Genomic DNA, 21,948 nt, shown 5'->3' with positions numbered 1-21,948 from the left:
TTGAGTGGCTTTCAGCAGCACCAGCCATTGATATTTGGAAATCCACATCTTGCAATCTCTTTAAGATCTCATCCCGAGCTCTATCATATCCCCTTGTGAGCAAATATGATTGTGAAAAGCCCAAGTCAGAGATAGATGTAATTATCTTGTCTGCCCACGATCTCTTTCCCATTGCTTCATGTGCCAATAGAACCGGGGGGGCGGGGGGGGGCAGTTGAAACATTATCTTTAACCAGAAGAAGATGGCAGCTTTTTGGACAAGCATTCCCACTGAGTGACAAGCTGTTTCTAGTCGTACAATGGTCCTAGATGTAGATCTAGGAGCCCCGAGTACTCTAGAAAGAAATGTATGCTGCACTAACTCCAGTAAAGCTGTATTTGCAGGGGTCCAGGCAGGTGCCCCATATAATATTTGGGGAAGTAATTTACCCTTGTATAGCTCGATTAAAGGGGCCGCCATCTTACCACCTGGTCCTGCAGCAAACCGAAGTATAGCATTACTTGTTACATTAGTTGTCCAAACTATTTCCTTCAAATGTTCAGACCAAGATCCTGAACTTCAAAATGTCACTCCTAGGTATTTATATTTGTTAACCTGATCAAGCACGACATATTTCTGACCAGTTCTGTGGCAGGACCAGCCTGTGGCAGCCAAAACAGAGGAAGTGCATCACCAAAAGAGGACACCAATTTGCATAACATTTGCATTTGCAAATTTATATAAGAGTTAATAGCATGTCAGCAGTATCCCCTAATTTAATTTTTATATATGGGTTCTAATTTAGAAATAGTAACTATTATTTAAATGAAGAGAACTTATCTAAAGCACTCAATGGGTTGTATCCAATGTTAGTCCTACTTAGATTAGACCCATTCAAATGAATGGGACTTAAGTTAGACTAACATTGGATACAACCCTCTGCATCAGGGCAGGAAGGGGAACTTTCTCACTCCACAGGCTGCATGCCAGCGGTGGCATGACCTCCACAAGCATGTAGTACCCACCCCATACACACGCACTCACCCCCCACGCAGCAATTTGGCTTCAGAACAGCCTCCCGCTGGAGACACATGGGGCTACAAAGTCCTAATTGCTTACCTGGGGGATCTTCAGGGTGGGGGGTGCAGCATGCGGAAAGGGTTAACCCTTTCCACCTCCCCCAACCTGCCCCTCTGTGTTGCAATTACACTTGAAAAAAGCCTCCCATTGGTTCCGCTGGGAGGCTTTTTTCAAGTCTAACTGATGTGGGAAAGGCTGGTTGGGGAGTCCCCATAGGCAGCTGGCTCCTCACCCCTGCTTTGTATGCTAACTAATGTTACGCTATCAATACCAGGTTTTGTGTTTGAAACCCATACTGAAATGATTGTGGAATACATGGGAATATTAGTCGTAAGAAGACTAATTTATGAACAGGAATTGCGCTGCTGCATTTTTTTAAAAACAAACATTATTTATTGATATGAGATACATATTGTCATCATCTCTGAGGGTTTCAGGATTGCTGAAAAGGTCTCACATAGTACAGTTCTTCCGTTTCCTTTAATAGGGCAATTGGAAATAAATGTGGTTTACTGCTGGCCTACGCAGCTAATGACCAACGAAGCAAATACAGCCCACTAAGTATGGATAAAAGGTAAAAAGGTAAAGGTGTCCCCAACCAGTCGTGTCCATCCTGCTAATTCCAGGTTTTCTGAGCAGTCATATATGGCTGATGACGCCAAGCAATCTTTGGCTTGGCGGGTCAAGAAATGGTGCAGGCTTCACTTATTGTATTCATAATCCCTTCCTTTGCCCTCTGGTCCTCTCACTGCCCATTACAGTCTTATACAGAGGTCATCTTCCTGATTAATTTGCATGCTGTTGGAAGCTATTAATCCCACATTAGATGTAATTCTTTGGTACGTGCACACTCCAGCCCAAATAACCCCCACTAATTTCAACAGGAGAGACTGAAACACATTCTTAACTCTCTCCCTGAACTCAAAATGACTTAACTTGAGCTAGATCATGCCTTAAGAGAAAAAATTTAGAAGTAGCCACCTATCTGGGGACAGACCTGTTGTTGTTATTACATTTATATACCGCCCAATAGCCCAAGGTCTCTGGGTGGTTTACGAAGATTAAAAACATTAAAAATACAGTATACAGAGATTAAAAGCCACTGACATAAAAAACACATGACAATATACACAAGAGAACATATATCTAAAGCAACTTCAAGCAAGCAATCTCAAACAAACAACCATAACCTTTGCAAACAACCATAACCTTTACTCCTTTGCAACTGCACAGAAGACTAAAGATACACGGTGTGGTGAGGAGTTCTAAAAGTTGTACATTCTACTGTGAAGAGTGAGTTCAAACCTGGGTAGCATGCTGAGACCTGTGGCTAAGTCCCTGATGAGAAGGTAAGAAGAGCCTTGCTGGATCAGACCAGTCCAGCGTTTTGTCCCACCATGGCCAACCAGATGCCCCAATAGGAAGCCCACGAGCAGGACATGAGTGCAACAGTACACACCTGCTCATGTTCCCCAGCAAGTGGAATACAGGGACATACCGCACCTGAGGACTGTATACTTATCCTACAGCCAGTCTGATTCTGTGAGTTAAAGGGCTCCTGTAGCTGGGGCAGCCGAGGGAGTTTTGGAAGATCATGATGCAACTTGGTGCCAGTTGAAGAAGCTCCCTCTTCTGCACAACTGCCAGAGTTGCAGGAGACGCACCAGCTACTCTTTGCACTTGGTGACCCTACTGTGTCTATATGCCACATTCTGTCACACTCTATCAGAGTTGTTTTCAACTTTCACAGACCCTTCTCTAGCCCCAGCCTGGAGCATGGGCCTCATTTATGGGTCTTCCAATAACCTGCACCATAGAATCCTAATTTTTAAACCATACATGTCCATCTTTCTGTCTGTTTTTCTCCTCTCTCTCCACCCCCCGCTCTCTCAGTCTCTTCCCCCCTTCCTTTCCTGCTCTCTGCTTCTCTCTGTTTTTCTCAGTCTGTCTGTCTTTCTTTCTTTCCTTTTTTCTTTTCGTTCCTCTCTTTAAAAACCCCCCAGGAACCCTTAACAACAACAACAAAACAACTAAATGGTGGTGTTCTCACTGCTGTGATCCGCCTTGGTTTATTGGTCCTGAACTAAGATTTGAAGGCGAAATGCTCTCATGTCATCAAGAAAAAGAACTAAATTATAAGCCCAGGAAATGGGAGGAGGCTTTTGATTCTCAATGGGTGGGATCAGCAGGTGCAAAGAGCGGTTTAACAACATGTCAGTCGTTAACAACATATGCACCCCTTTACTTTCTCCCATATAAATGGACAATTGCCATTCACTCCTCTGGGAAAAAATAAAGCACCACACTTGGGATCGCACTTGTAGTGTGGGCACAATCTATCCTACATCTGACATTGGGTAGCCTTCCCCTCTTCAACAAGTATCTGGGGAGGAGGGAAAGGACCCTCCCAGGGTGCACTCTCCCCTCCCCAGACACCTGTCCAATGGGTCCTCCAAATATACAAGTCTTTTCTCCCCATAGCACATATACAATGATGGTCCTTCAAATATACCAGGGGTCCTTGAAATATACAAGCCTTCTCTCCCCATATCACATCTAGAGTGAGGGTCATCTGTTTGCTAGTGCTGATAATTGCCCTGTCCCCATTCTCTGGTCCCCTTCAATGCACAACACACTGTAAAACTTGTCCTTCTACTGATGCATCTTGGTTACTGGGGTCTCTGTACAACACAGGGCCTTATGCTAACAACACGGAGGTTCTCTCCCTGGCACTTGAGGATGCCGGCCTCGCATTCTGTCATAGTCTGCTGGGCACCGCTGCCATCCACGTCAACACAAATGCTTATTCCTGCACTACTGCACCGTCCAGCTTCTCTGCATGTGCATTGGTTGGTTGGACCTAAAGAACAACCACAAATCAGTAAGTTAATCCATTGGCAGCAGCTCATTAAAGAGGGGGCATGGCAGAGTTCCCTAGGGAGGGAGTTTCACAGAGCAGGACCCACCACAGAGAAGGCACTCTCCCTTGTCCTCACCAACCTAGCTATCCTGGCTAATGGGACAGAGAGAAGGCCATCCAATGCTGATCTTGTTGAGCGGCCTGTCTAGTATTGCTGGAGGTGCTCCTTGAGATAGGCTAGGCTGGAACCGTATAGGGTTTTAAAGGTCAATGCCAACACCTTGATTTTGGCCCGGAAAACAACTGGTAGCCAGTGCAACTCCTTCAGCACCAGAGTGATGTGATCACGCCGGCAGCTGCCTTTAATCAGGTGAGCCGCTGCATTCTCTTCTGCACCAACCACAGCTTCTGAACCGTCTTCAAGGGTAACCCCACGTAGAGCATATTACAGTAGTACAAATAGCTATGGGTGTACACCAAGAATGGTGAAGCTCTTTCAGCCTGAGGGCCAAATTCAATTTCAGAGAAACTCGGGGGGGGGGGGGGACATTCCAGTAGTGGGTAGGGCCAAAGGCAAATGGGATGGGGATAAAAATATCAGCATATTTTAGCTTAAAGCTTTTACTGCAGGTAACTATGCTTTAGGACAGGCACTTCAACTATGCAGAATGGGAAAAAACTGCACTAAAGCCAGGAAACCATTGAACGATGGGGGGGGGGGCATGGTGGGGGGGGCAAAGGAAGGATCATGGCCATCCAGGGAACCCTGGAGAGGCAGACTGGGACCCCAGGTGGGCCAGATTTGGCCCATGGGCCTAAGGTTCAAACCCCTGCTGTCAACAATACAATGAGTTGAGTTAGAATATTTCTGTTAAACAGTTCACCAGTGGAACAAACTGACTAGGGAGAATGCAAAGTCTTTTTCCTCAGAGGTTCTCCTCAAACTGCAGGAGCACAAATGTAGAAGGGACCCAACCAGCTGGGGCCCACTGGAGGTTCATAATATGCTGCAGGACATCACTGACAAACGGCAACCAAAGACAGGAGGGACAGTTCATGCCCTGCGTGCATTAACGATTTGTGGAGCTGCCAAGGCATGTCGAATTCTACACAGGCACAAAGGTATTCCATCCATGAAGTAGTGCTGGTCAGCAGCACAAAAGGTAATGTCCTGGGGCTCCTTCACACAGAGCTTTTATCCTGCCATTGAGATTGCTTGCTCATGGAAGTTTGTGGGTACTTTAGATGACATTGTCAACCTCCAGGGCATCTCCCGCACTAAATGACCTTTATTCTGTTTTTAAATAGATCGGAGATAATGAGCTATCAAAATTACCCTGCATGTGTTTCGCTTGAGTTCCCTCCATGAAAAGAGTGAAAGTGGCAAGAAGAGGTGCAAGATCAATGAAAGACAATGGAAGACTCAGATAAGAGAGAGAAGGAGGGGGAAAGGGGGGGAAGGAAACATGTGTAAAGGGAGTCCACTGTGATCCTGCATTTAAAATGGAAGCAGAAAGCCCCGTTTTAAGTGCAAGATTTTAGGCTGGTATAGAGATACTCCTGATGGGCCATGCCTGGGTCGAACAGCAAGCAGTCCACTTCTCTGCCATGGGGCAGGACAACTACATAAGCCAGACTGCAGTGTTTCAAAAGCTGTGGTGTCGTGGTAAATTTCAAAGTGTGGGTTCTCATCATGACAGTCGGCGTACCCACATCCCCAAGGAGAGCCCAAAAATGCAGGCAGCTATGGCGTCTATACGTATGTATGTATATTCCAGGAGTTTCTTTTCCCAACACCAGGGAGAAACATTTTATCTCCAAACTGTTCTAGCATTTCTATCTCCACTATGAGCAGGTCTTTTTTGTAAAGCTGGTGTGTCCTAATTGCCCATTCAAAACAAAGCCACCCCCAAATACTTTGTGTTAAAAAAGAGATCACTCACAACAATTTATTGTTGCTGGGAAAATCCATTTCCCGCTAGCTGCTGTGAAATTACAGCTACACTCAAAGGGAACAGGGAAGTCTGAGCGGGGAGGCAAATTGTATTTATTTATTACATTTATACCCCACCTTTCTTCCATTGTGGAACTCAAGGTGGCTACATGTGGTTCCCAGGTGGTCTCCCCTCCAAGCACTGACCAGACCCAAACCTGCTTAGCTTCAGCACAGCGGCTGCCTCATGTGCCTTCAGACTGTGCCCTGGAAAATGATGCCATTGTCCCTGCTAATCAAATGGCCTGGCACTTCGACCCTGTGAGCCCTGATTCCACGACACCACTGGCCAAAAGCAGAAAACCAGGACATTTGTTCTATTTTCCTATAGAGCAAATATGACATAAATCAGGGGAACTTCATCCTATAGGCCATGGTTTTATCTAAGAAAGCAGTTTCCGCATTCCTAAAGAACAGCCAATTAATAGTTTTGAGATGGGGAGAGAGAGCTATCATTGGTTGTGAATAACAGGCACAGCCTTGAGAACAATGCCTGTCTGTACCCCTCCTAGCTTCCAAATGTGTTCTGAAGAAGTGCTGGTAACACTTTTGTTGGTGGGTCCCTTGGATGAGACCAGAATCCATTATTATCCTTCTTCTCTGCAATGTAGAAGAGCCGCAATTCGGAATATTCTTGGGTGCATGTTTACTTTGCTTGAGGCAATGGCAAACAGGCATGGCCAGCACCCCGTTTAAACTGGGAATGCACCCCTAGGAGTCTCTATGCTGGTATTCCTCAACAAACTGATGTGAAAAGGGTCCCCCCCAAGGACAGTACATCTGAAAAGCACTGCAATGCTTCTGGTTGCTTCCCTCTCGTCTCTGGTAATGATTCATAATTCACCATCTTCATTGTTCTGAAGCGCATGTCAGAGAATATGGGAAATGTATTCAGGTAAGTTTGGACAATTTTCCCCCTAGGGTAATCCTGCATTAAGCCTAGGATGCCAAATGTGTAGATTGCTCATGCTAGTTCTATTCCTAGTCAAATTCATGGACAGAAGGGGGTCTAGTAGAGGTTGTAGCACCCACAATCCCACTTGCTGGGGCAGGATGTAAGGAAAACCTCTTACCATCACAGGTCTCCCACATCTGACACGAGGCACAAGTTCTCTCAGCTGCAGCAGGAGTTCTGCAGTTTTCCTGCCCGACCAAAGCATATTGCCTGCCCATGCACTTGAGGGCATGCAGCTTACAAACTGTTAGCAATGTGCTTCTCTTGGTTCTTTGATCTGTCGCACAGATGTCCAGGGAAGAGCTGAAAAGGAAAGCAGGAAGTCACACTGTTAATATGAGCCGTATTGGAACCCCAGGAGGCAGTGGGGCTGGCGCTCCGATGTCGGTGGGGCAGTGAATCCGCTCCGGGTTTCAGTCAGAACTCTAAAGGAGCTATCCAAGGTGCTCCTTTAGAGTTCTGACTGGTTCTGACTGAAACCTGGAGTGGATTCACCACCCCGCTGACATCAGACCCACCAGCCCCACTGCCAGGAGGCCATGCCCCTCCTCCTGGCCTCCCCCTATTTTACAGATCAAGTACATCCAAAGCTCTCTTTTTGACTTCTGTTCACTGAGCTAAATCCCATCTCAGCTAACACCAAATGACATCTCTTTGAAGCCAGGTAAAATGATGGGACAGAGCTGGGGAGACTGAGGGAGTGGTTTTTTTAAAGGTAAATGAAGCTCAAAGATGATGTCTCCAAAGCTCCCTAATTTGTCATGGGCTCATGCCCTTGGAAATGTAAGTTTTCAATCAAAATGAGAGATCTCTTGCAACTTACCCACATTCGTATGGCATCTTACACACACATCTCGTCTCCTGAACTTTCTCCCATGGTTGGCATTCGGTCCTTGTGGGTTCAGTAGCCACAATGGGAGCTGGGGTAAAAGAAGAAACACAAGCTCTAGAGAAGGATAGAAAGGCAAAGAGAGGGGCCCCCACATTTCTTCCAGAATTCTCTCTGGCTTCAGTGAGGAGATTCACAGGGCCATTTTGAGGCAGGGTTCACCAAGGATCAAGCTCACATTTAATTTGCAAAGCTGGTGTTAATGTACTGCAGGGGTGCAGAACCATAGGCCTGGGGGCCAAATCTGGCCTTCATGGGGGCCCAATCCCAGATTTTATTTATTTATTTATTTATTGGATTTATTAGCCACCCATCTTGCCAGCTACCTGACCGCTCTAGGCAGTGTACAATACAAATAACACAAAATACAACAAATTTACATAATCAACTAAACAAAACAACACTGTTCTTAAAAAAAAAACCCTAACCCTAACTGGCCACACCCCTTTCCCCCCAGCCCCCCTTCCCCCCAACAACCAATAGTCCCATTATTTCCCGCCTTTCCAGTTTTCCCTCCACTCTAAAAGGTTGAAATACTTAGGTAGTGGTAATAAGAGCTTAAAGCCACACTATGTTGGTATTGGGGGGGGGGGCGGGGGGCCATGCTCTGGCTGCCTTTACACTAAAGAAAAAGCCTGCAGTCCTCCCATTGTGGAGCCTTTCCATGTTTACAGTGAGTTCCCAGACGGCGACCACGTGATTGCTGAGCGGGGAAGTTTTTAATTTTCAAGGTTCCACAGAGATCAATCTATGCCATCTAGTAGCTGTTTTAATAGTGTTACAATCTGGCTTAATAGTTAATAATGAAGATAGTTAATTATTTCCAGATCTTTTTGAGATGGAATAACCAGGAAATACCTCTGGATGTGCCCTGGAGGTTGACAATGTCATGAAAAGGACCCGCAAACTTCCATGAGTGAGCAATCTCAATAGGAGGATAAAAGCTCCATGTGAAGAAGCCTCTGGCACTGCCCACCATTGGAATGGAGCCCCTGAGGGCTTCTCCTAAATTAAATTCAGCTCTTGTGCTAAAAGAGGTTCTGCAGCCCTGACACAGTGCATAACAAGGGCCCAACTACATGTTAACTGCATCACTTTCAATGACTTTGTCAATTTATCCTCAATTTATCTTATCCTCATTTAATTACAGACTTTGGAGGAGCAATTTTTATTGGCACCACAGTGCACAGGGAGGGTTAACCCTTTCTTCCCCTACTGTAATCACTATTAACATTGCTGTCCCCATCCCCCCAAGTGTGCCAGTGGAGGCTGGGGGCTCCAATTTCAGTGGGGCTGTGAATCTGTTCTGGGTTTTAGTCAGAACCAGCCAGAATGCTAAAAGAGCTATCCAAGGTGCTGAGCCCTATCCCCAAAATAGGTTCAGCACCTTGGAGAGCTCCTTTAGAGTTCTGTCTGGCTCTGACTGAAACCTGGAATGAATTCACAGTCCCACCGAAATCGAAGCCACCAGCCTCCACTGCCCCCCACCCATGCTGCACTTAAGTTTTTTTTTTTTTTAAGCCTCCATTTGCAACAACAGGAGTTCTTTTTTCCTAATGGGGGGGGGATTTTTTAATTGCAATCACAATGGGGGAGGGAATGGTTAAAAACAGTATCAAAAGATGATACTGTTTTAGCTTACATTGTTATTGTAAGGATAACAGCTAGATAGTTTAGGTGAAGTGCTGTGAATATCTGAAACTATTATATCAAGACAACAACAACAACAACAACAACAAGGATGCTGCTGCTGCTGCTGCTGTCTAAAGTGGAAGGTGCTGGGCCTGAAGCTAGCCTCAGAGCCATGCTCTCAGCTCCGAAAGGCTGCCATGTGAATCCCTAAGGCAGCCTTCCCCAACCTGGTGACCTTCAGATGCGATGGACCTCAACTCCCATCATATATTATTAACTAACACCCCCTTTGCAGACTTCTGGGCAGTTTTCTCTCTAGTTTACAGAGAGGCACAAAGGAATCTATTGATTCCTTTCATTCTACCATGCCTCAGAAAGGCCAGCTATGTTTACTTTAGAACCTCTCCCAAAGACAATTAATCCAGCTCATCCATTTTTAATATACCTGCTTTAATATACCTGCTTTAAGCACACATGTGTAGCTCTTTTGTACATCTTATCTGATGTACTTTAAGGTGGTTTTTTTTTTAAGCATTCACTGTTTATTGCCTTGGTCCATTGATGTTTTCCTACTCCCAATGTGTAGGAAAAAAACAATCAATGATTTTGTTTGTTTGCTTGCTTGTTTTATTTTGTTCTTGGTATGGCTGTGTTGGGTGTGCATGTGTGTGGGTGTCCTACCTGTGTGTATGTGTTTTTTTGCTGAGCATCATCAGTTTGCCTTCTGTTTTGTTGTGCTTTGTGGGGGGTCAAGATGTGATTTGGCCTCTGGGATTCAGATACCCCACCTTCACCTTGTGTCGAGTTTCTTGGACAATTTACTTTTTGTTTAGCCTCACCAATTTGCCTTCTGGGACATGGGTACTTTGTGAGAGGCCACGCCTACCATGGCATCCATTTTGTGAGAGCACCCACACCACTCTCTCAAAATGTCATATGTGCTGCCCGCACCAAGGTAAGAAACCCCAGATCTAGAAGTGGTAGTGGGGCAAACTCCAACACAGGGCAGGGGAGTGAGGACAACAAATTGTAAGTATCTTCCCCCTCTCCCCAGGAGGCACTCTTGAACTGAATCCCAACCCTTCTAGAGTCCACTGCCCAATCTTATATGGGTCTCTAACTCTCACAGTCCTTGACACCACATTATTTGGAGCCTCCCATCACCATCATTCTCACACACTTTGCAACTTACCAATGCAAGGAGAGATGGAATGGTAGAGAGGGCTCCAGGAGCCGTTACAGCCAGGACTGAGAACCTGGATGCTACAGCGTATTGTTGCTGCACAATTCAAGAATGCTGGGAGCCATGGGAAATGTAGCGTCCATGGCTCCCTGGGCGTTGCAGCAAGCATGCACTGCAGTATTTTGAAACTGAGCCCCCTCCCAATGGAACAGTGACAGAGAAAAGTTAAGACTATGAGCTGGCTCCTAAAAAGCAAATATTTGTGGGAGGTAGTTCTTGCATACAGTCCCAGCTCTAGGTTTTGGAGGTTTCTGAGGCCAGACTCCCCCAATGGGGGCCCCTCCCTCAGTGACCCTACCTTCATAACACCATTGTCATCAGGTGCTATTGCTCCTCCTCTTCTGCCTCATCATGCCACCACTTGCTTCCTTGACAGAAGAGGGCCAGTGAGCAAGCAGGCAGCAGCATGTTCTAGTCCTCCTCCTCACCACCATTGTTGTCTGGGCCAGAGAGACAGGCAAGTGAACAAGCAGGCTGCAATGGGGAAGAGGAGGAGCAACTCCGGGGGGCCCTTGTGAATGGGCTCCTGTTGCGGTGTGGGCCCTCAGCAAGTGCCCAGCCACGTTGGGCGCACACACACAAAGGAGGAACTTGCCCTCTTTCAAAGAGACAATATTATTTAAACTTCCCTGGGCCCAGTAAATAATCTTCAGTGGTAGAAGATGTTGTTATATGGCTAAAATGGAGCACATCTCAGCATGGTCAGTGCTTGGATGGAAGCACGCCTGGAGGCCCACAGAAGCTGCACTGAATTTTTTGCAGGAAGTGTAAGCTATCGGTGTAATAGAATGGGGGAGGGGTGAGTTAGTTCCTGCAGGAAGAGTGCTATTTTGTCCCTAACTGGAACCAAGAATCATCATGGGACATACCTCTTCTCCTGCACTGGATGTCATTGATATTAGGAGACCATCTCAGACTAGGTTCGCACAAAAGGAGAGCTGCTCCTTCAAGCTGCATGTCATCTGGGCATGACAGGCGTACTTTCTCTCCAATCTGATATGAGGGTTTCACTGGGTCTCCATTCAGTCCTCCTTCCAATGCAGGTAAGACACAAGCTGTTTCTAAACAATGAGAAGCAAAAACAAATATCTTCTATTGCTATAGAAGTTCTTTTTCTCTCTCCTTTGGAAGGTTTATATTTATTAAGTCAGTAGTCCTCAACCTTTTCAGACCCAGGACCTATCTTTAACCTCAACCAGAAACAATGGGATCCATGCTTATTTCCCCCCACCCTCCACTACATATGTTCATCTTTCTCTTCTCTATTTTTTCCATTCTCTCCCTCTTTCTGTCTTTCTCCTATTCTCTACATGTTTTTTCATTCCTTCTTTTAAAGTGTAAACAAATAAACAAGATAAGGATGGTTTAGTAAAAGGTTGAATAAACCATAGGCCAGTTTTAGGTATGACCCACCAACTGAAGTCTAATATTTTCTTATACGTACCCTGGCACCTTATCTGTCCCATGACCCACTTGAAGCCTTCAACACATGTAGCAATCCGGTCCCCTACGAGAGCATATCCATTATTGCAGGTGTAGCTGATGCTTTTCCCCACGGGATATGATGAATCAGCATCCTAAAAAGAAGAAAACTTGGGAATCACTGAAGGTGACAATGACCCCTCCAAAATCCTTACGTGCTGGAATAATTCTTACAGAATTCATCAGAAGATACAATGTTATGGCTTTCATGCATTTTTGATGTGTGTCATGGCCCAGGGCCTGGGCACTTCTGCTTCAAGAGAAGAGTTCTGGGACACTGAGAAACTTGGCCATGGAGTGGACCCACCCTCTGCACCATCTGAGGAAGCAGTCATTGAGGCACCAACACCTCTCGCCTGTCTGCCAACAAGCAAACAAGGCGATACCTCCTTGTATGAAAAAGAACCCCAAGAGAGAATGTGCTTCCTCTACCTCCTAACCCAGAGCTAAGGAATAGGGCCCCTCGTGGCCATTTTTGCAGCACCCCTGCTCCCACTGGTGCCAAATTTGCCACAATAATGGCGGCAAAAAAATGGCAATTTTGCAAGGAAGAAAAAGACATTTTGCTCAGGGAGAAAAGGAAATGTGGCATATAAGGAAGGAAGGAAGGAAGGAAGGAAGGAAGGAAGGGAGGAAGGAAGGAAGGAAGGCAGGCTACAACTGTACATTAAAATACTATTTTACTCCAATGTAACCTAAATCAGATGGCATACTCAAGTTATACTACTTAGTAAATACTAGTAGTATGCTTGTAGTAAACCAACAGTGCAGTCCTCTACATATCTACTAAGAAGTTCCCAACTGAGTTCACCAGGGCTTATGCCTGAGTAGATGGGTCTAGAAGGGCATCTCTACACCAGCCTAAAATCCTGCATTTAAAACAGGGGTTTCTGCTTCTTTTGTAAATGCAGGATCACTTTTTCACATGCTTCCTTTCCCCCGACCCCCATTCCCCTCCTGCTCCCCGTATCTGAATCTTCCATTATCTTCCATTGATCTCGCTCTTCTTCTTGCTGCTTTTTCTCTTTTCATGAAGGAAACTGAAGCGGAATACAACGGGGTAATTTGATAGCTCATTATCTGCGATCCATTTAAAAACGGAACAAAGGGCATTTAGTGCAGGAGGGTCACGGCAGGGTCACGGCGTCATGTAAACAGCCCGCAAACTTCCATGAAGGAGCAATCTCAATCGCAGGAGAAAAGCTCCGTGTGAAGGAGTCCTAAGTTATACTACTCTACTTACACATAGAACTTAGATAAGGAAAAAATTCTCTTCTGCTTCACCTACTTGAACATATCCATTTTCTAAGGTAGGAGGTGGTGGGCAGGATTCTGTGCCAAATGCAGACATATCAAAGCAGTGTGGTTCTATTGAACTGTAAAGCAAAGCATTTAAAAAGACCATCATCATCATTATTAATTTCCCAGAGTTGAAGAGATTTGTCATCATTCATTTCAAAATGCTTCACTTCTCAGGGAGGTCAGTTCTGTAAGGCCATTAAACTTCAATCAGATGAAAATGATGATCACCTAGAGGTTGGGAGAGGGGAACGCTATGCAGAGTTGGGAGAGGGGAACACAATACTTTCTCCCCACATCCCCCTTTTATTTATTCCAGTGTAAATAAAATGTCCCAGCCCTTTGAACCTCACATGAAAATGTTACTTTGAGCAAGGGCTTTTTCCTAGTCACACTCAGATTCGAAGTTGCACTTGCCTAAAGGATAATTTCAATTAATTACATGTGTCTGTATTAGTGAACAGACCGGATTTCATATGGGTGCTGAAAATTTCTCCCACATTTTTTCAACCATTCTCATTCAGTTTGACAGAAATCACTTTCAAAAAGAAATTCAATGGTGAAGAATTTCAGAGAAATTCTCATGGGTTGGGTTTGGGTTTCTTGGGCTTACCTTACTTAGGAAGTGGCCGAGGAGTGAGCACAAGTGTCCTGTTTTTCATTGTGCAAGTATCTCTCTGGCAGCCTGTAGCCTCCTCAGCTTCCTACACTTCAATTAAAGCCCAGTTTAAAGCACCATGAGGTAATTCCTCCCATAGGGCTACTTCAGATCAGGAAGCACAGACAGCCTGAGAGGCTGCAGACCAATGGAGAGATGTGTAATAGAAAGACATGACACATGCAGCACCCTCAGCCACCTTGCAGTGATTAGGGAAGCTCAAAAGCATCACAAAAATGGATGATAAAACACCCTAAGAACGAGGCAGAACAACAGAATCCTCTTTCATGGGGGAAGAAAACTTTCAGGAAGTTGGAGGACAGATTTTGGCTCAGCACCTTTTCCCTGGAGCTGGACACAACACTGCACCTCTCACACCTGCATTGTGGTGGATGCAAACTGGCACTGGGGGCTGCCAGCCTGCCAACACAGCTGATGCTGTTGCAGCACAAAAGACCCCAAAACCTTTAGGTAAAAAAGAAGTTGTACTTCAGCCAATGGTGAGCCCCACCTATGAGAAATGGTTGAGAACTTCTCCTCCCCATGGAGAAATTTGGTGGAATTGTACCCCCAATTTCTCTGCCCTCAAATAGGGTGGAGAATTTCAAGAGGCCCTTTGTGCACAGCTCTATTTGGAATAACCCTTAGTTTGATGCAGCAAAGCCTTCAAGCAAACCTATGCAGCTGTCAGTTGCTGGACACATGGCGCCCACCCGCCTGAGTGAAGCCAGGCCCTCTGGTGACCTTAGGCATGGCCCCTGCCATGGTGTGTCCCTATAGCCCCCCGCAGAAAGGATCTGTCTTCATTTCAGGGTGGTAAGAAGCTGTCCCTCAGCCTACTAATCTCCCATCGCTTTACACTGTAAGGACTGCAAAGACAGTTCTAGTTAGGGAAGTCTGCCCTTAGGGGCTGATGTTATTACTGCAGGCTTCAACCACTTGGCCACATTTAAATTAATAAAACTGAGTTAGGGCACAATCCTATGGGGATAGGTGGCCGCCTCCGAACTCGGAGGCGACCACCTATCCAATGCAGGGCAGGAGAAGCGCTGAAGGGATCATTCTCTCCACGCTTCTCCTGCTCTGCATTTGCGGCTAGACAGCCGATTTTGGCTCTCTAGCTGTGGGAAGGTGGAGCAGAGGAGGAGGCTGCTGGACAATACATAGGATGTATCGTACTGGCATTTCTGCCTTCCCTACCCCGGAACGTCCCCTCGAATGCCCTGTTTGGCCAATCTGCACTCATCTTCCAAGCGTGGGGCTGTTCTGCGCCACCTGTGAGGCAGTGCGGAAGGGGGGAAGGTCAGTTTTCCAGAAACTGACCTTGGAGTGTGGGCTCTGAGGTCGGTTCCCAGAAACCACATATCCTATGGCTGTCTAGCTGCTGACTAGCAGCCATAGGACTGCTCCCTCCATGTGTTTTAAAAACAGAATAACCCTAAAGCGCATACCCCTAAAAGTCACTTTGGTATGCATGCCAAGTTTCAGGTGTCTAGGTTTCACAGTTTCACAGTACTGTAGCACTGATGGATAGATGGGCAGACACACATCCTCTTTTAGTGTGTGTGTGTGTGTGTGTGTGTGTGTGTGTGTGTGTCTATCTACCTACCTACCTATCTATCAATATGGGGTATCCCAGTGGTATCCCTACCGAAAATGCTGCAACTCCTCATCCTCGCACTGACGGTTTTCAAACGCTTCTCCAATGCAGGACATTCCGCCACCGCTTGGGGAAGGATTATTACAGCTTCGCTGTCTTGTTTTCCTTCCTGCTGTACAAGGAGTCCAAGACGACCAGCAACTCCAACTTCCATCAATGACTCCTGCACAGAGATGTAAAATTTCCGGAGATATTGAGGCCACGGGAAAAAATGTTTTTTTTCAGGGGGTTTCAGAAAAATTGGAAATTTTGGGAAAATCGAAAAATAAGCAATACTTATGTTTTCTAGCCTTCTTTACAGATCTAAAATCACTTTGTTGCTTTAAGATAGCTTTCCCCAACCTGATGCCCTTCATATATTTTGGACTCAGCTCCCATCTGCCTCAGGCAGCATGGCCAATGGTCAGAAATGCTGGGCACTGTAGTCCAAAACATCTGGAGGGCACCAGGTTTTGGGAGGGCTGCTTTAGGAACATAAAGCAGCCCCTCTGTTCCTAAAGTTATTTTATGCATAACTTAGTTTGCTCATAAAATTATCATTATATCTTAAAACTTTTTAAAGTAAACTCAGTTAGTATATTTGTAATTATTGTTTGAATAGATTAGAACTACATTAAATGACTGCTACAGCATCAGAATCACAGGCCCCTACAGAACAAAACCCAAGCTGTCAAGAATGCACATTTACTGTCAAGAATGCACAATGGTAACTCTACTCACATGTTGAGAAACTGAGCAGATCAATAATTTTAATAAGGAATGAAAGAAGGAACTATACTGGGAATCTTACAGAAAGGATTAAAACATATTTTCCCCATGGCTTCATTATTTCCAGATATTTTACATCTCTAGTCTCTCGATAGAAGCATTCTTATTATAGAGTTTTTACAAATCATTTTGGGGGGAATAAAGGCTGGGCAACAATATATAAATACTTTGCCTTAAATTCTAAAAGGAAGTATTTCATAATCCAAAGCTGTTCAATTTGAGATCTGGACAGTATGCATCTATTCATGTAGCCTAAGACTGCATTAACTTTTGAAGCAGCCACATCACACTGCTTGCTTATGTTCAGCTTGCAATCAGACGCTAGCCAGTCCCAAAATTTGCATGCAGCCCCTTCCCACTGGACAGAAAAGCCTGGAGCCTGGACTATGTCAGCACTTTTACTCTCAACTAATGATGGAAAGTTCTGTAGGAGCTTTCAGTTGTCCACCACAGGCTTCTGTTCAGCTGTTGAAAATGGGTGAGCTGTTAAGCATTGCTTGGCTATATATTTCAGACTAGGTTGGAACTGCTTCAGAAGCAAGGAGAAGATAAATCAGGATCTATCTCTGGGTGCTTTACAGTAGATCTACAAGAGTTGCTAACTCCCAACAGTTTTAACAAATAGTAAGCGAAAAAAATTATGTGCCACATCCAGCCTTATGCCAATTGCTTTTCTTTCTATTTCACTGTTCTCCATCTCTAAAGCTATGTGTATTCACTGGTCGTCTTTGACCAGGTCTTTGTGCAGCTCTGCTGGACCTTTTCTACACGAGGCTGTTAATCCACTGTATCTACTTTTGGTTTCCTCGCAGAATTGAGGTCCGATCACTACATGAAGAGTGTGTGCTTTCCTGCTTTTCCACTACATAACCTCTAGGTGGCACTGTGGTATAGTAGAATAGAGCAAGTACACAAGAGGAAATTGCACTTTTTTTGGCCATCAGAAATAATACCACATTTTCCTTGCTCACAAAAAGTGCTGTTTACAAACAGAAGTGAAATTGGAGGGTCACAACATCGTCTAAAGAGCCTGTAAACAAACATAAGTAGAGAATGATGAGCTCACAACAAATGTCTCATGCAGAAAAGCCTCTGGTCTGTTTTAAAGTTTTGTGTTAAGATCCCTGGGTTATCCACTGGGATAGAGTTCCATTGCCAGGGTGTTGCTAAAGAAAAGGCCCTGTCTCACGTAACCACCAACCCTAGCCTCTTGGTAGTGGTGGGATATACAGCAGAGCCTCTGATGAAGTCCACAAAGTACAGGTAGACTCATACAGGAGGAAGTGCTCTTTCAGATATCCTGGCCCCAAGCCATTTTGGTCTTTATAGGTCAAAATGAGCATCTTGAATTGGGTTCAGGAACAGATTAGAAGGCGACTAGCAATGCGCATTGCCCAGCTTGTTTTAAATACCTCATATCTAAAACAGAAGAAATATTACTTGCCTGGCTGGTCTTGTACAAGAGTTCCCACTTCACAACCTGGTCCAAACGTATACGGTTTGCAGAAACATAGGCACTGAGTTCCTACAATGACTGGTTGGCCCCCATTTGCACATGGCCGGCATCTGCAGGGATCATTTTCACTCAAGTACTCCTCAATGGCTTGTTTCAGGTAAAGCTTTTTGACTGAGGCACACGGTACTTCCTTCACCAATTCATACAGTGGTGTGAGCTATATATAATGAACATGTTCAGATTTTAAAAACATTGTCGTTCAGACTGGAACTTTATTTTCGTTTTATATCTTTTTATATAGGAGTAAAAAGCCATTTTCATGGAGCACAACCCAGCCAAAGTTAAACACTTTTAAGTCCCACTGACTACAGTGTGAGAGGGCTAAGCATGTGCTTAATACTCCCATTAAGATCAGTGGGACTTAAATGGCCTTTACTTTGGTTGAATCCTGCTCATGGAGTTTTCCAGGGGTCTCCCACACAAGACCCGGCTAGGCTTAGATCTGCTTAGCAGTGGCAGAGTTATTCAGCATCTTCAGACTATTCTCTGTACTAGAGACATATGATACATTCATTTCAGTTCATTTTTTAAAATCAGAATTTACCCAGTTCGCACTTCCTGGAACTGAACATGGACCTAAACATAATCTGCAGTTGAAATCCATGCTGTGAGTTTGCGACACAATTCGTGGAATGAAGAAATGCATTTGAAAAATACGTACATTTGAAAAATGTTCATAGAAAAATACATACTTTTGAAAAATACACATAAACATGGTTTAATTAGTGGGAGGAAAATGTGTACATTTCAAAAATGCATACAATTGATGCGTACATTTGGGGAAATGTATATGAAAATACGTGCACATTTTCATGCAAAAAGAAAAAAACAAAGCTTGCAATCTGATGCCAGCACGAGTCAGAACAAGCTTCGAAGTGGGATTCGGAGAAGCTCAACAAGCTCAAGGTTTGCTGATCTACCTTAAAAGTAGATTTTTCAGCTTCTTTATTTCTGCATTTATACCCTGCCTTTCAACGTAAAATAATATTTTTAAGGTGGCATGCAAAAAATAAATAAATAACACAATAAGAAAAGCCAAGAGATTAAACACACACACACACACACACACACACACAAACGAACAGCAAAATAAAACCAAGAGTTAAAGCAACTCCACCACAGACTACAATATTTTAAGAATTAATATTTAATTTTGTAGGTTTCTACTGGATTTAAATTTAATAAATGTTTGATATAATAAAAAAGGAAACCACCTTCTGAAAGATGCTTCAGAGAAAGAGAGAGAAACGTTTTTTGCATTTATTTAGAGATTGATAAAGCTACTTATTGACCTAAGATAATTTTTGTTCTGTGATGCCTATACATAACAGAGTCTGCTCCTGTGAGCTGCACGTCCGGTATGCCCTTGGAACATGGATCTTAATGATGCTAAAAACCAAAACATTTAAGCTGCTGCCTCACTTAAATCCAGTGGAGGCTGGTGGCTTCGATGTCAGTGGGGCAGTGAAACTGCGCCAGGTTTCAGTCAGAACTCTAGAAGAGCTATCCAATTGTTTAAGAGTTAGAAACGTCTTACCTCACCTCATTGTATTGTTAACACAGGTGTTGAACCTCAGGAGAATGGACCAGGTCTGGCTTGCCTGGGGTCCCAATCGGACTCTCTGGGATTAACCCAGATGGCGGTGGGGGCTAGTGAGGAGTTTCTTGGATAGCTCCTTTAGAGTTCTGACTGGTTCTGACTGAAACTTGGAGCAGAATCACTGCCCCATTGACATCGTAGCCACCAGCCTCCACTGCTTAAATCAGACATCTTGACATTTCTGCTTCTAAGGCCTTAGATCTGAGCGAGCCAGATGCTCCTTAATTAACTTGCAAACAAGCTACGATGATCACAGAGAAGCTGCTTTCCTTTGATTTCCTTTTCATTGACTTAGCCAGGTCAGCTCAGGTCCTTAAGACCTTCTGTAGCATTTTTAGGGAACCACAGCAAAAGTGGGAAAGCAAAGCGAGAGGATTGGTTGTTTTAAGCAAGAGGGAGTGAGATCAGACTTCAAATCAGCTTGCCCTAAAGGGAAGACTTGACTGATACGTATGTATGTATGTATGTATTAATTAGATTTATTAGCTGCCCATCTGGCCGGCTAGCTGGCCACTCTAGGCGGCGTGCAATACTAATAACACGAAATACAACACATTTACATAATCAACCGAACAAAACAACATAACAAAACAACACCGCTCTAAAAAATCCTAACCTACCCCAAATGCCTGCCTGAACAGCCAGGTTTTTAAAGCCCAGCAGAAGCTCATCAAAGAGGGGGCATGGCGGAGGTCACTGGGGAGGGGATTCCACAGAGTGAGGGCCACCACAGAAAAGGCCCTCTCCCTAGTCCTCACCAGCCTAGCTGTCCTGGCTGATGGGACAGACAGAAGGACTACTGAGGCTGGTCTCATTGAGTGGTGTCCCTGGTGTTGTTGGAGGTGCTCCTTAAGATAGACTGGGCCGGAACCATATAGGGTTTTAAAGGTCAATGCCAACACCTTGAATTTGGCCCGGAAAACAACTGGTAACCAGTGCAACTCCTTCAGCACTGGAGTGATGTGATCTCGCCGATGGCTGCCTTTAATCAGGCAGGCCACCGCGTTCTGCACCAGCTGCAACTTCTGAACTGTCTTCAAGGGTAACCCCACGTAGAGCGCATTATAGTAGTCTATGCAAGAAGAGACCAGGGCATGAACTACTGATGGGAGCAGATGGTTAGGGAGATAGGGGCACAGCTGCCTTATCAGATGGAGTTGGTACAGCGCTGCCCAGCTCATGGCTGACACCTGAGCCTCCATGGACAGCTGGGACTCTAAAAAGACCCCCAGACTGCGGACTTGGTCCTTCAGGGACAGCTGCACCCCATTAAACACCAGGTCAGCATCCCTCAACCTCCCCTTGTCTCCCACAAAAAGTATTTCGGTTTTGTCGGGGTTCAGTTTCAGCGTAGTCCTTTCCATCCAGCCACTCACTTAGGGATGTACGAAAGGGACTTATCTTGTCCCGCAGCTTTTTTCGCGGTGGGGGGGAGGCGCTTCGCTTCTCCCCCCGAAGTTCAGGCAAGGGGGGGGAGGCGTCCCGCCTTGCCCGGCTGAAATTCAGGCCGGGGGGGTGAGACACCCCGCCTCGCCCGGCTGAAATTCAGGCCGGGGAGAAGCGCCCCGTCTCCCCGGCCGCGAAAGAAAAAGTAAAACAACCCCCCCCCCCCGTGATAGGCTACATAACGTCGATTAACGTAGCCTATCACGGCTAGATTTCCAAAGTCAGCCGTGATAGGCTATGTAAATCGTCACGTAGCCTATCACGGGTGACTTTGGGGGGAAAAAAAGCGCGTACGCAAATGGCGGCGGCCCATGGGCGCCGCCATTTGCGTTCCTTATTTTGGCACGTCTAGTCTACGTAAAGATTTACGTAGACTACGGCGAAAATAAGGGAATGCTATTTGCATTGCCCTTATTTTCACCATAGTCTACGTAAACCTTTACATAGACTAGATGCGCCAAAATAAGGAACGCAAATGGCGGCGCCCATGGGCCGCTGCCATTTGCGTACGCGCTTTCCCCCCCCCCCAAAGTCACCCGTGATAGGCTACGTGATGATTTACGTAGCCTATCACGGCTGACTTTGGAAATCTAGCCGTGATAGGCTACGTAAATCGTCACGTAGCCTATCACGGGTGTTTTTTTGTTTTTTGTTTTTTTACTTTTTTATTTTGTAATGGCGGCAGCGGCAGCCGGTCGGGAGACCGGCCACTGCCCCCGCCCCCACCGAAACACCGCCGAAATGCCGCCGGGACCCGCCGCCAAGAGGGACATTCGCTGAAGGTAAGTCCCATCCCGGGGGGGGGCCGGGGAGCCGGCGGAGAATTTCCCCAACACTTTCGGGGGGCCGAATGCCTCGGCGCTCGGCCTCCCGAAGATTCGTGGAGA

The 21,948-nt window shown here is 45.5% G+C and overlaps 1 protein-coding gene across 2 annotated transcripts in view; it reads right to left on the bottom strand.

Moving 5' to 3' along the window:
* Window positions 1-1,436: 1,436 nt before the first annotated feature.
* Window positions 1,437-21,948, bottom strand: part of C7 (complement C7) — a 60,319-nt gene continuing 39,807 nt past the window's right edge. For both annotated transcript variants that reach the window (XM_084833141.1, XM_084833139.1), the window contains exons 11-18: window positions 17,944-18,172; window positions 15,723-15,894; window positions 13,403-13,490; window positions 12,077-12,209; window positions 11,502-11,693; window positions 7,692-7,788; window positions 6,987-7,171; window positions 1,437-3,920 (exon numbers count right to left, since the gene is read on the bottom strand). In XM_084833141.1, the coding sequence (XP_084689267.1) occupies window positions 3,730-3,920; window positions 6,987-7,171; window positions 7,692-7,788; window positions 11,502-11,693; window positions 12,077-12,209; window positions 13,403-13,490; window positions 15,723-15,894; window positions 17,944-18,172 (1,287 nt within the window). In that variant the 3' untranslated portion in view covers window positions 1,437-3,729. The remainder of the gene's footprint in view (window positions 3,921-6,986; window positions 7,172-7,691; window positions 7,789-11,501; window positions 11,694-12,076; window positions 12,210-13,402; window positions 13,491-15,722; window positions 15,895-17,943; window positions 18,173-21,948) is intronic.

Source organism: Heloderma suspectum, chromosome 2 (assembly GCF_057233095.1).
Source record: "Heloderma suspectum isolate Gila_16-S chromosome 2, 16-S_ref, whole genome shotgun sequence".
In the NCBI taxonomy this organism is placed as follows: domain Eukaryota; kingdom Metazoa; phylum Chordata; class Lepidosauria; order Squamata; family Helodermatidae; genus Heloderma; species Heloderma suspectum.
Note: the sequence above shows the minus strand (reverse complement) of the source record. Positions and strands in the feature narration are given on the sequence as shown.